Source organism: Argentina silus (genome assembly GCF_951799395.1).
Source record: "Argentina silus genome assembly, chromosome: 14".
NCBI lineage: Eukaryota > Metazoa > Chordata > Actinopteri > Argentiniformes > Argentinidae > Argentina > Argentina silus.
Window position 1 is genome coordinate 8,965,069 of NC_139668.1, and position 12,705 is coordinate 8,977,773.

The 12,705-nt window shown below is 42.9% G+C and overlaps 1 protein-coding gene across 1 annotated transcript in view; it reads right to left on the reverse strand.

Moving 5' to 3' along the window:
- Positions 1-3,946: 3,946 nt before the first annotated feature.
- Positions 3,947-12,705, reverse strand: part of LOC310815592 (heparan-sulfate 6-O-sulfotransferase 3-B-like) — a gene marked incomplete at both ends in the record, with an annotated part of 14,450 nt that continues 5,691 nt past the window's right edge. The window contains one exon of the mRNA XM_083685435.1: positions 3,947-4,721. Coding sequence (XP_083541561.1) covers positions 3,947-4,721 — 775 coding nt within the window. The remainder of the gene's footprint in view (positions 4,722-12,705) is intronic.

Genomic DNA, 12,705 nt, shown 5'->3' on the forward strand with positions numbered 1-12,705 from the left:
AATACTTTGGAATGTTTGAGCTGCGTTTTATTGTATACTGTATGGTGGTACAATAGCCCCAAAAGTGCTAACTCCAAGCTCAATCAAGCACACCTGAAATACTTTCAAATTCTTGATATATTCGGTCCAGTGATGTCAGGCTAGTGACAATTATTCCTGTGGTCACTGGTTCAATGCAGGTTGTACTATGGGGTTACTTTTGTATACATTCATATGAGGTTGGCAAACTTTGTAGGGGGTCTTCATATTTGTTTTCTAAAACAAAAATATTTTTTGTTATATACAGTATATTCAATAATACAGTACTGTAGCTAATGTAGAGACTTGTTTCTCACAAATTAATATACAGGCCTATTTTCAAGTTCAACTGCAGCAATCTATAGACAGTATGGGATTGTGTGCCCCATACATACCCATACATACTGGAAGTGCTTTGTTATAGGAATGCTCTCCAATGCCTAAAAGGAAATATCAACATAATATCCTAATATCCCATAATATCAATAGTGATGTTTTGTTCTTTACATTGGCTCAGATCCATGGCATGTATCATTATTTGGTAGGATTAAAATGTAGTTATTTTATTTTTGTTAAGCTGTTAATTTATTTGTCTGTCTGTCTGTCTGTCTGTCTGTCTGTCTGTCTGTCTCTTTCTCTCGCTCACTCTCTCTCTCTCATCTTATCACTTCCGTATCTCCATTAGTCTCTCAACGACAGACATAAAGGGTAGTAAAAGAGTTATGTCACCTTTGGCAAAGCGCTTGATGTAAGGACGTGTCATAACACATTACACATATACTTTATAGCATCTAGGCTTTCCAAAAAGGTTTGTGAATGTTGCATGAAGCCTTAAAAAGCTGTAGTTTGTAATGAGTAAATACAAACCAGTATTGAGTATGAGGGTTCCATTTTGCTCAGGGTTGTTGGGAACAATACATTCAGAAGAGGTGTTTTCAGAGTTCTATAATACATCAGCTTCAACGTTATCTTGCACTCCACTAAGCGACCAGAACCCCCGGAACGACCCATCTCTGTCAACAACGAGAGATAAAGGGGAGCTCTAGCGTGTCTTGTTTGTTCTTTCGAAAAGACGTTTATTATCATCCTAGGTTTCCTGACTGCCATATGGCATGTTCCTGCCTTTATGTCTCTCTTCATGCCTCACCAACCTTTTTAATGTGTTAGCTCATTCATGTACTTCATACCCAGTGTAATGCGAGATGGTGAGGTTAGAATAAGTATAAATGTACTGCACAACTAAAGGAGCCTTGTGTCGTCAGGGCTCCCTTGAAAAATAGATTTCTATCTCAACGGGACTCACCTGGATAAATAAACAATAAATAATACATGAATAAAATGAATATATATTCTCTCTCTCTCTCTCACTCTCTCTCTTGTCGTGACAGCTGTTGGGGAGCTTGAGGACTGCAGCTGGGACTAGGCCTACTACTGGCTATTTTTGGTACAAACATAACTGAATTCCTCTTCCTCCTCCTTCTTTTCCCCCTGCTCCTCCTACGCCTCTTCTTCTTCCTCCATCTCTATAGCTTTGAGAGCTGTCGTGAGCAGCATATGAAAAGTCCCAGCTGCACGAATTGCAATTTCAAGAAAGTGTATTATGTGTGTTCCGCATTTCAAGGGAGGCAGTTCTCACAGTGTCACACAAACCTCCTAGGTTCTCTCGTGGGCTTGTACAGGTGAGTATGTGATATATTAGGGAGAAAGGATTTCAGATAGCCTCCATTTATTGCTGAGATGTAGTCGTGGCCAATCGAGCTTTAAATGATCAATTTCAGTCTGAACTGCTGAACTGATGTGCTCTGACCACATTTAATGGCTGAATACCGAGGGTACTCCCCTTATGATGGAAGAGGATTCCAATCGTTTCTGACAGCATGTCTATAGGGCCACCAGCATTTGTTTCTAATGTTTTAAGCTGTGTGTGATAGATAGATAGATAGATAGATAGATAGATAGATAGATAGATAGATAGATAGATAGATAGATAGATAGATAGAGAGAGAGAGAGAGAGAGAGGGAAAGACACACACACACACACACACACACACACACACAAATAATGAAATTAAAACTCCACAACAACAGTATGCAGCTGAATATTTTTATTAAACAGCTTTCCTGCAGAGAAAACATTTCATTACGTACAGCAACATATTCATACCAACAGTAAGTAGAATAACCTTATGTGCTTGTAGAAAAACAAGTGCAATAAAAAAGAGAGTGACCTTGCCTTTCAAATAAAATATTTACTGAAGTAATGTACTGATGTACTCATGTCATAAGCAACCAATTATTTTGTTTGCAATATATTGTTTGAGAAAACGTAAAAAATAAATAAAAAAAAAGATGGCTTCCCTCTTTATTACATTGTATTGTATTCAGTGTTTATGCAAGCCTCTCTCCCTCCAGCCTGACCTCAGCAATCATTAGTTTGGGAATATAACCAAGACTTGCAACTCGAATGTCACGGATTTGAGTCAGCTTTGGGGCAATTTTGACAAAGTGCTATCAGTGTTTTTATTTGTTAATTCTCATTGCTAATATTAATTAATTAATTAATGCTAATGTTTACTAACTTCCCCAGAAAACTTACTAACGTAAACATTATTACATTTTTAAAACAGGTCACAAGTAGATATATTTACCTTTTCTGAGTACACTATTTACGTACAATATCGTACAAATGATGAGATCACCCCGCACCCTCCCACTCTGGGCTTGCTTGTAAAAACCCACACACCACAGGCAAACTAACACGGTAAACTAGTCAAAGTCCTTCCCTAGATACAGTAATAAACATATGGGAGGGTAGTCTCATTCCCAGACAATTCCGCCCAAATGTGTGAAAGTTCTAGTGGACCAACACGTCAAACTTGGCCTTCATCAAGCTAATAGAAAGACAGAAAACAGACTGTATAGCCATTGGCTTTACGTTGCATCAATCATCTCCCGCAGCACTTCCTCCAGTGCTTGCACACCACACATTTATGATTCGTAGCAACACCTTGCAGCCGTGTGATTCGTTGAAATCAAATAATAACAAATACTCTCCTTTAAATTCATTCCCACTAAGGCCAGGTTTGAGTCGTTGTTATTCCAGGATTATATGAGCTGTGCTCAACAGCTTGGGGACGAGGTTAATGGGAGGGTAACAATGATCATCTACTGTCTTGTGTCATGTACCTTACAGGATATCTTCTGTATCAAACTGCAGGCCAGTCCCGAGTGTGAACAATACCGTCAGCAGACAGCTACTCACCCATTATCACGCTAACTCCTGGCGAGCCAGGGCGTGCCAGTGCCAGAGATAAAACCCAGTTTCTCTACAAGCGATTACTTCCTGTAACACCCGCCAAGGAGACGTGTCAGTGCATGCCAAGGCGTATACTAGAAGTAATCGTTTATTTAGTTTGACTGTAAGTCTTTCCTCTTTTATCGACAATAAAATTAAAAAAACAAGCCTATAAAAAATACGCACATAACTTTGCATGATGAGGTAACCAAAAGAAACTTTGACCATAACTGTTAAGACATACAAAATCACAATGAATACATCCATTTGAATGATTAAGACACCATTGGGTAGTCGGAGACAGGGCTACTGAGAGAATCCCAGGCTTGGCAGATTTATGATAAAACAATTAGCAGAGGAATGAGAGAGAGAGACATATGAGAATGAGAGAGAGAGAGAGAGAGAGAGAGAGAGAGAGAGAGAGAAAGAGAGAGAGAGAGAGAGAGAGAGAGGGAAAGAAAGAAAGAAAGAAAGAAAGAAAGAAAGAAAGAAAGAAAGAAAGAAAGAAAGAAAGAAAGAAAGAGAGATGTGAATCGGGGATGTTACCCCCGATTAGAGAGAGAAAGAAGGAGAAAAAGAAATAGACACAATCTAAGAGGAGACAGCCGGTCCTCGTCCGTTGCTGCAACATCCTCACCATCGCACCACTTGGCTACTATAGTCCTCTGTGGTGGCCACTCCCCCTACCACCTCCCCTTCCTCTCCCTCTCCCTCCTCACCTTCCTCCTCCTCCTCCTCCTCCTCCTCCTCCTCCTCCGCTACCCTCCTGTGTTTGGCCAGTGAGGCCCTGTGCTGGCGCTGCCTCTCCAGCCTCCTCCTCATCCTCTCCTCCTGGTGCTGCCTCTGCCGGCTGTACTGGTAGCGGCGGAGGAACAGCTCCTTGGCGTAGTCGTACAGCTCCACGTCCAGGGCGTTGAGGCCCTCGATGCGGCGCCTGGCCGCTTCGGCGATCCCCACGCTGGCGGCGCGCGTGCTGTTAATCTGCGTGAAGGCCTGGATGAAGCGCAGGCCGAACGTCCGCTCAAACAGGTACTGCGTCTTGCGCTGGAACTCCGTCAAGCCAAAGAAGGCCATGTTGCGGAGGTTGGCCTTGGCGCTGGCCAATAGGACCCGACCGCGTTCCAACTCGCTTATGGAGGAGACGTTGTAGCAGCCAACCAGGCTGAGGTCGGCCAGCATGCGCACCTGTCGGTTGTTGGCCAGATTGGAGGGGCAGTCCATGAACTCAGCCAGGGACACCCCCGTCCAGTCCTCTCCGCTGTAGCAGGCGGGCAGCTCGTCCTGGGTGGGCGAGCGGCCATCGCACATGTGCAGGGCGGTCTTCCAGGTGGCGCCCCGCTGCACGTGCTTCCATTCGCTCAGGAAGCGTGACACGGGGTCTCGCAGCATGGTGATGTAGTAGAAGTTCCTGTAGCAAGAAGAGAGACAGAGAGACGTTAAGCGTGGGTGCAGTACATACTGTACATTATTGAGGCAAAAAAAGACATACCGTACTAATCGGATAGGATCTTCCATTCTCAACAAATCATACAGACGTCACTAGATGATGTCTTCAAAATGGAATGTACAAATATACCCTCACTTTCACCACCCTCTGGGTGTCCTTGTACTAAAAGGCTGAATGTAAACCTGCATTGTAGTATGTATCTTAGTTTTTTCGGTTGTCAAATAATATAATAGAAAATAACAGAATAACAGAATGTGTGTGTGTGTGTGTGTGTGTGTGTGTGTGTGTGTGTGTGTGTGTGTGTACTGTACATGTGTGTACTGTGGCAGTACTTTAGTTGTGCAGTTATACAGTTGCGTAACATTTCTGAAGTCTTAACTGTAGTGTGCCCAGTGGTAGAAGCACCTGAACTTTTAACAAAAAAAGAACCCCTTTTCTAGATTACTGTTGTGTTGTTGTGTACATGTATTTGCATATGTTGTTTTCAGAGTGGTACTCATCATATAAAAAGCATCTAATGTCATACTGTTATGCAAGTATGTTTCTATAATAAACTTGAACTTGCACAAAGAAACCGCTGTTCAGACATCACTGTGGCAGATACGGTTGAATCCCGCCCGAATGTGTATCTTTGAAAAAGAAGAGATCCAAAGTAAAAACCGATCCACGAACACTTCAGCTTCAGTAGGGCACAATAAGAGTCTGGGAGGGAACACATTGTGTCAAATCTATGCTCTCCTTGTTGCCACAGAGAGATACAGTACTTTCCCAGGCGAGCTGGCAGAGATGTACACCTTGAATGTTTCATGGGGGGTGATGAGTGTGGGGGGAGACGTCTGAATTGACGGAGGAAAGGAAGCTCTGAGCTGACATCCTCAAGAAGCTGCACATTCACTGAGAAGCATAGCTTTATGAATTACATGTGAATACTCCAATCGACTAAATAGCCCATTTACAAGAAAACTATACACAGTATTGTATCACTTGAACAGTACGTCTATGGTAGTCTAGTCAGAGTATGTGTAGATCTATCCATTGGATTGAAAACATTGATAACTAAAACTACAGAGATTCTTAGGACTAAGCTAAGGAGTCAGTCTTCACCACAGAGGAGCTAAAAACGGTCCAGTAACTGCCTCAAATGAGCCATTTAGACCTTTAGATACAAAGCATGCGTACATACAGTCGAACGCACAACACAAAGACACACAGATACACACACACACACACACACACACACACACACACACTACCCTCAAAGGTCAACAGGAGGCAGACAACCATCGACCGAGATTTCAAAGTGTCAACAGAAATAGATCCTAACAAAGTCTTTGCTCATGACATATAATCCCCCCCCACCACACACACACACACACACACACACACACTCCATCTCCCCACCTACATGCCCTAATGGAAATCCACAGGACGTACTGTAAATGAATTAAACTGCCAGATTTTCCTCACTGAGAAAAGAAAAAAAGAGATGGACACCCACACACATACATGCACGCACACACACATACACACACACACACACACACACACAGAGCTGCCAACACTGTGATTCCAGGAAGAAGGCCTTTTAGGCCTCCATTACCAATCATCTGTGCTGCTAAACCACAAGACAGGCCAATCAATAGGTCTCCGCGCAATCCAACCATTCAATGTCTATCCCGTCATTGTGACCTATTGACATAAAGCAAGAAATGTCAGCCGTCTCCGGTTACTCCCATCTGTGGGAGGGACAGAGCACTAGTGAAGGTCAGGATTGATTGTCGAATGGTCAACAATTCAGACAACAATGGAGTGTTCAGTGCTATCTTACTGCACGATAGCATGACACAGCATGCACACTTTTCTCTCTTCAGCAGGGTTCATTGTGATGTACTGTATGGTATTTTAGTGCTAATCTATTATCAATGACACTCTAACACTGCCTAAGATCTACCTCTAGATGGCGCCATGTCGTGACTATCCACTTCTAAAGACACAGTAAATATTCTCTTTGGCTAGTAAAATCAATAATGTCATAACCAAAATCTAAATATTTTTTAATGCAGTCTTATGAACTAAAGTAATTGAGTTTAAATATTCTCATCACATTGTGGGAAAGCCTATGTGTGTTTTAAACAGCTGTAGAGACATGATAATGATCTAAACTAGTGATTATATTTCTCCCAGATGAATTGGAATGACATAAAACTAAACTAATCTAATAATCCATCCATGGAGCGATCTTGTTTGAATATGTCTACTTTGTTTCTGAACAAACACTATAGAGTTTCCCAGGGGCCGTATCAGAGGAACGTCTGCTGCTAACAAACTGCGTTGTCTATGCTTTCACAAATCCACCCAATGGAATTGCAAATTAAGATGTGTGTGTTTGTGTTTGTGTGTGTGTGTGTGTGTGTGTGTGTGTGTGTGTGTGTGTGTGTGTGTGCGCACCAGTATGTGTATTTGGAAGTTATAAATGTAAATGTCTTACATTCACTTTACAAAGTGATTGTTCCCGCTGGGACCATACAAAGTACTGTATGCACTAATAGCCTACTGTCACTTTGGATAAAAGTGTCTGCTAAATGACATATCTAAATTACCAATTACTGAAACCAAATTATAAAACCCATTGTAACCATAACTCCAAAATGTGATCCTCAACGATGAGTGCTTGTTTTGGTATAGTTTGAGGTGACTGTACTTTGATATGATTTTAGGCATGTTTTTTAAAAAACAGTACTATACTTCTGAGTCCTACACTTCCATTGTTTTGTTTTGTTTTGTATTGTATTGTATTGTATTGTATTGTTTTGTTTTGTTTTGTTTTGTTTTGTATTGTTTTGTTTTGTTTATGCAAAGCTATGACAAATCATCAACATTACATCAAACCCATGTATTGAGTTGCTGAGTCCCCTGGGCCCATATACTACGACTTTCAAAGTCCACAAAACATTGAATATGGATGAGCTATTCATTGAAAATAAGGAAACGTGAATAAAGAAAGTTAATGTATTCCTACTGCTCTCTGCACCTATAAGTGCTTGCTTAGCAGAAGTCGGAACGCTTAGTAAATCGAGCCTATGGGGTATATCAAAGGGTGACTAGTATGAGTCACTAAGCTACCATGTAATTCACCCAGACAGGATCATTTTCACTCAGAATACCCCTCCTCTTCTGACATGGTCAACTTAGTGTCTACAGTCTCCGCCCACGCCGGAGAGAGAGGTTTCTATTCACCACTAATATGATCATATAAGTGCACTCTCCATCACACTTTACTGACCATTTCTACTGAGCATCCAAACACTAGATAGACAGCCCACTCTGCCTCCTGTGAGTATTCATTTCCCGAGAGATTCATGTCTCAGGGGACATCTTTGGCTCATATCGCCATTTCAGAAATACGGGAAAACAGAGAGTAAGAGTATTTAAAAGAGAGAGGCTGGTGTATTGTAGGTGAGAGCTGACTCTGTGTTGGTAGCTCACCAATTAGTTTAACTCCATTTTACAGTAGCTTGGTGGTAGTTAAACTAAATTCAAATCGTAGTTGTGTTTTCAGTAGTTAATTACTTTCTTGCCAGGTAGCGGTGTATCTGCTGTCACTACTCATCAAATGTTTCCAACAAACAAAAACAGAATTAGGAATTCATGTATCATGTATTCATTCAATGTATTCATGTCTCATATCATTCATGTATTCATCACTCTGCCTGCTGTGAGTATTTATACATTTTTAGCTCATATCTCCATTTCAGAAATGTCTACAGGAAAACAGAGAGGTAGAGTGTTTAAAAGACACAAACAGACGGGTGTACTGTAGGTGAAGGCTCTACTGTTATAATGCTTAGAGACAGACTAGGAGATACAGTGGGAGTTTTTCCTCCATTTTTTCAAGGATTTGAATAAGAATAAATAGCAATCAGGGCGACAGTCCATGACCAATAAATGAACAGAATGGATATCACTAATAACATTGTTCCTTCATAAGAACCTACCTGGTAGGTTGGTAATTACCGCTATAAACTCAAGGCAATTAATGACCAAAGTTTTATGAGGCGAACCTAGAGTCGTTTTCTTGATCACATACTCAACACCCTCAAACCGACATATAACACACTTGAGACCCAAACTCATATTTCATACAGAAAGTATATCTTTCTCTGAAATGCATGTTGAAAATCAGACAATGACTCATAGAAAACACTCATGTTCACTACGGGGTGGTTTAATAAGCTACGCTCCTAGCATTGTGTAACCTTGCCTGAGAGCTGGGGACATGTGTTAACTAACCCTTAATGCCTAAGCTTTAGCTCTGCAGGCTAAATACAAGAACACAAACCTGGGTTCTAACCTAGTCAGTCTGTATTGTATTAGGCAGCAGTTGTCGGCTTGTAAATGTTGCTAGCCTAAAACAGCACCTCAACCCCTTGCTCCTCTCATGGTCTCTCTCTCTCTCTCTCTCTCTCTCTCTCTTTCTCTCTCTCTCTCTCTCTCTCTCTCTCTCTCTCTCTCTCTCTCTCCTCTAGGTCCAGGTCACCTTAATCTACAGTGCAAACAGACTCCCATTGATTACCGGGAGCGTGGAGGGAACCTGACGCTCTTTCACTGCCTCTCCATCATCTGCTCAGGCTTTCAAAGAGCTCACACCAAAGAGGAAATGAGGAACACAAGATCAATATTTTTGCCCGAGACACTTCTCATTCATTACCATCAAGGACACAGAGGCTTTGTGAAGAGCCAGCCAGTTACTGGAAAACATCTGTGCTACAGCAACTTGTTTTGAGCAGCACTACTCTATATAAGGAATAAGCCATTGACATGTATGTGGGCGGGTGGACTGGACTGGATGTAGGGACAGAGTGATAGTGCTTTAAGGTCGAAGGTCTGTCATACTGTACCATTTCATTAGAGGTCTATGAAACCTTCGAATATTCTTATGCATCTCTGCAAGCTAACCCCTTTTCACAACTATACCCCTTAGACAATCAACATTATATGATCCTGGAAGATGTAGAGGAATGGAGGAAGGGCAGGGATCTACAGCACTCCACACAGGGGAGAGGGTATTGATCCTTCTCTAGGCAGGGCGTCACAGGGTATCATAAATCCAATTCAGAGGTGTCACTAATAGCATACGCACTATATTCACACAATCTAAGACAGCATTCCATTCCAATCCAATCTATTCCGTGAGCTGTGCCTCCAACGTCATGGTGAACCACGCACAGCGTCTTTCCAAAGACGGCTGTCCAATATCCGTTGCCTTCTTCCCTTAAAAAAAGAAAAATCCTCAGATACCTCTCAGTGTGGTGTGGATGGGATGGCAGGAAGCCCAAAGCGTGTGAGATCCCTGCAGGAGACCCAAAGGGTGTGAGTCGCTCACACTTCACACTTCTCCGTTTCTCACATCGTCTTTGAGGGTCCCACCCCCCCCTAGAGAGAAGAGGCAGTGTCTCTGAGGGTCCTGCAGAGCATAGCGGACATGTCCTTGAATCCTGTTGTCGTGCTTCATGTTGACATACAAGAAGCACGCCAATGTTAGTTAAGACATTAGACATTACATCTAACTCTTGCTAGACAATAGTGTGAGAGAGAGATGGGGGGGGGGTGGGGGGGCTTATTTGGGCTTTTGCCAAGCCTAATGAGCACTAGCACTGCAGGAACAGACAGAGAGGAGGAAGAAAGAGAGAAATAGGCACGTAGACAAAGAGAGAGAGAGAAACCATAGAGAAAAAAGAGTCAGAGAGTGGGACAGTGGTACACTTGGGTGGCAGGCCTTCTCCTTCAAGACGGGTAGTGGAGACAGGCAGCTCTGGAGGAGCTGAGAGACAGAGCTGCCACATGTCTCGAAACAATACGGTCTGTCTCACTACATTCACACTCACAGCTCTGTCTGTCTGCATGTCTGTCTGTCTGTCTATCTGCCTGCCCATCTGTCGGTCTACCTGCCTGCCCGTCTGTCTGTCGGTCTGCCTGCCCGTCTGTCTGTCTGTCTGCCTGTCTGTCTGCCAGCGTGTCTGCCTGTCTGTCTGTCTGTCTGTCTGTCTATCTGTCTGCCTATCTGTCTGTCTGAGTGCATGTCTGTCTGTCTGTCTCTCTGCCTATCCTGCCTGACTGCTTGCCTGCCTGTCTGCCTGCCTGCCTGCCTGCCTGCCTGTCTGTCTGTCTGTCTGTCTGCCTATCTGTCTGTCTGGCAGAAAGAAAGAAAGAGAGACGGAAAAAGAGAGACAGGCATGATATTGAATTGAGAGATAAATGTACTCAAATAAACAATAGGGTGTTCTGATGGTACAGCGTAACCAAGTGGATGAGTGATCTTTGACAGTGATTGTATGGAATCTAAACATTGCCTGCAGGCTATACAGCACCAAGATGTGGTCTGCTAAACATATTCTGATAAGAAATATGTACTGTATGGATTTATCTTACACGAAAATAAAACCTTCCAAACTGAAAAGAACTAACAATTACTATGAGATTCTCCTTTGTCCATTCAGACTAGAAACCTTGTGTAATACTTGTGTAGTAATCGAAACGGGAATATAATATTAAAGTGCACTTACAGTGGGTGCTCATGAAGAGAGAAATTATGTTTTATATAATGCCCTTAAGAGTCTGATGCAAAACAGTGTTGGCTTTGTCATTCCATTTCCTGGAAGAGTCAATAGAGAGAGAGAGAGACTGGATTGGGGATGGTGAAGGGAGTGAGCTTGTGAATCTCCAACTACCTCCAACTTGCCCCACCAGACACCTTCTCAATGGCCTGTTAATGGCACATCAGCACAGCAGCTCACTGGTGGTGGTGGTGGCAACAGCTAACAACATCTCTTTTTTCCCAATCAAATCACCTGGGAATTTGTTTTGTTTTGGATTCATTTAGAAGTTGACCTAACACAACACCCTGGAACTGTCTGATAAATGGCTCACAGAGCATCAAGTCACATCAGAGCTTTAGACACGCGGTGTGGAACTGTCTCTCTTGTGACTGCTTCTCTTCCTTAAGGTAAATTGCTGTCGCCTTGTATTAGGGAGCAATCAGATCATTTTACTCTTCTATCCAATCAAGCGTCACCACCAGAACCGTGGTCTGCTGTGACGTTCATTTGATGTAGCACCAGATGCTAAAGATTGCCCAAAGGTTAACAGCAGTATATGACAGCATAGGATTTTAAAAAGTGCCCTTTGAATGTTGTGATGCAGGAACTTAAAACCTTGGCTGACATCGTTGGACTAAATATGGTTTAACATATTAATATATTCATATTTTTGTAAGAGCACCTCTTCCATCACACACAAACAAAGCACGCACACACGCACACACACACACACACACACACACACACACACACACACACAGCAACACACACACAAATAGTGTACACGCACAGTGCACTTCCACTCCATTACGGCCGCAGCCCACAGGAAAACAGACGGGACATGTTACATGATAGAGCACAGAGATCCATTTCAGATGCAGTGAAGAGAGAGAGAGAGAGAGAGAGAGAGAGAGAGGGAGAGAGAGAGAGAGAGAGAGAGAGAGAGAGAGAGAGAGAGAGAGAGAGAGAGGGAGAGAGAGAGAGAGGGAGAGAGGTAGGAGAGAGAGAGAGAGAGAGAGAGAGAGGGAGAGAGAGAGAGAGAGAGGACAGGGAGAAGAGAGAGAGGTAGGAAGAGAGAGAGGGAGAGAGAGAGAGAGAGAGAGAGAGAGAGAGAGAGAGAGAGAGAGAGAGAGAGAGGGAGAGAGCACTGTGCTGTGGTCTCCACTGGTCTCAGATCTGAGATGCTATTTTGGGAGGTAGAGGAAAGCCCCAGGGATGCTGTGTGTTTGAGAGACAGAGAGTGATTGAAAATGGTTAAAGAATCTTAATCCTCAATGTTCCTACATACACTCTGTGTATGTACACTCATCATGCTGTGCTTGCTCCCGATTCACATTCTCTCTCACACA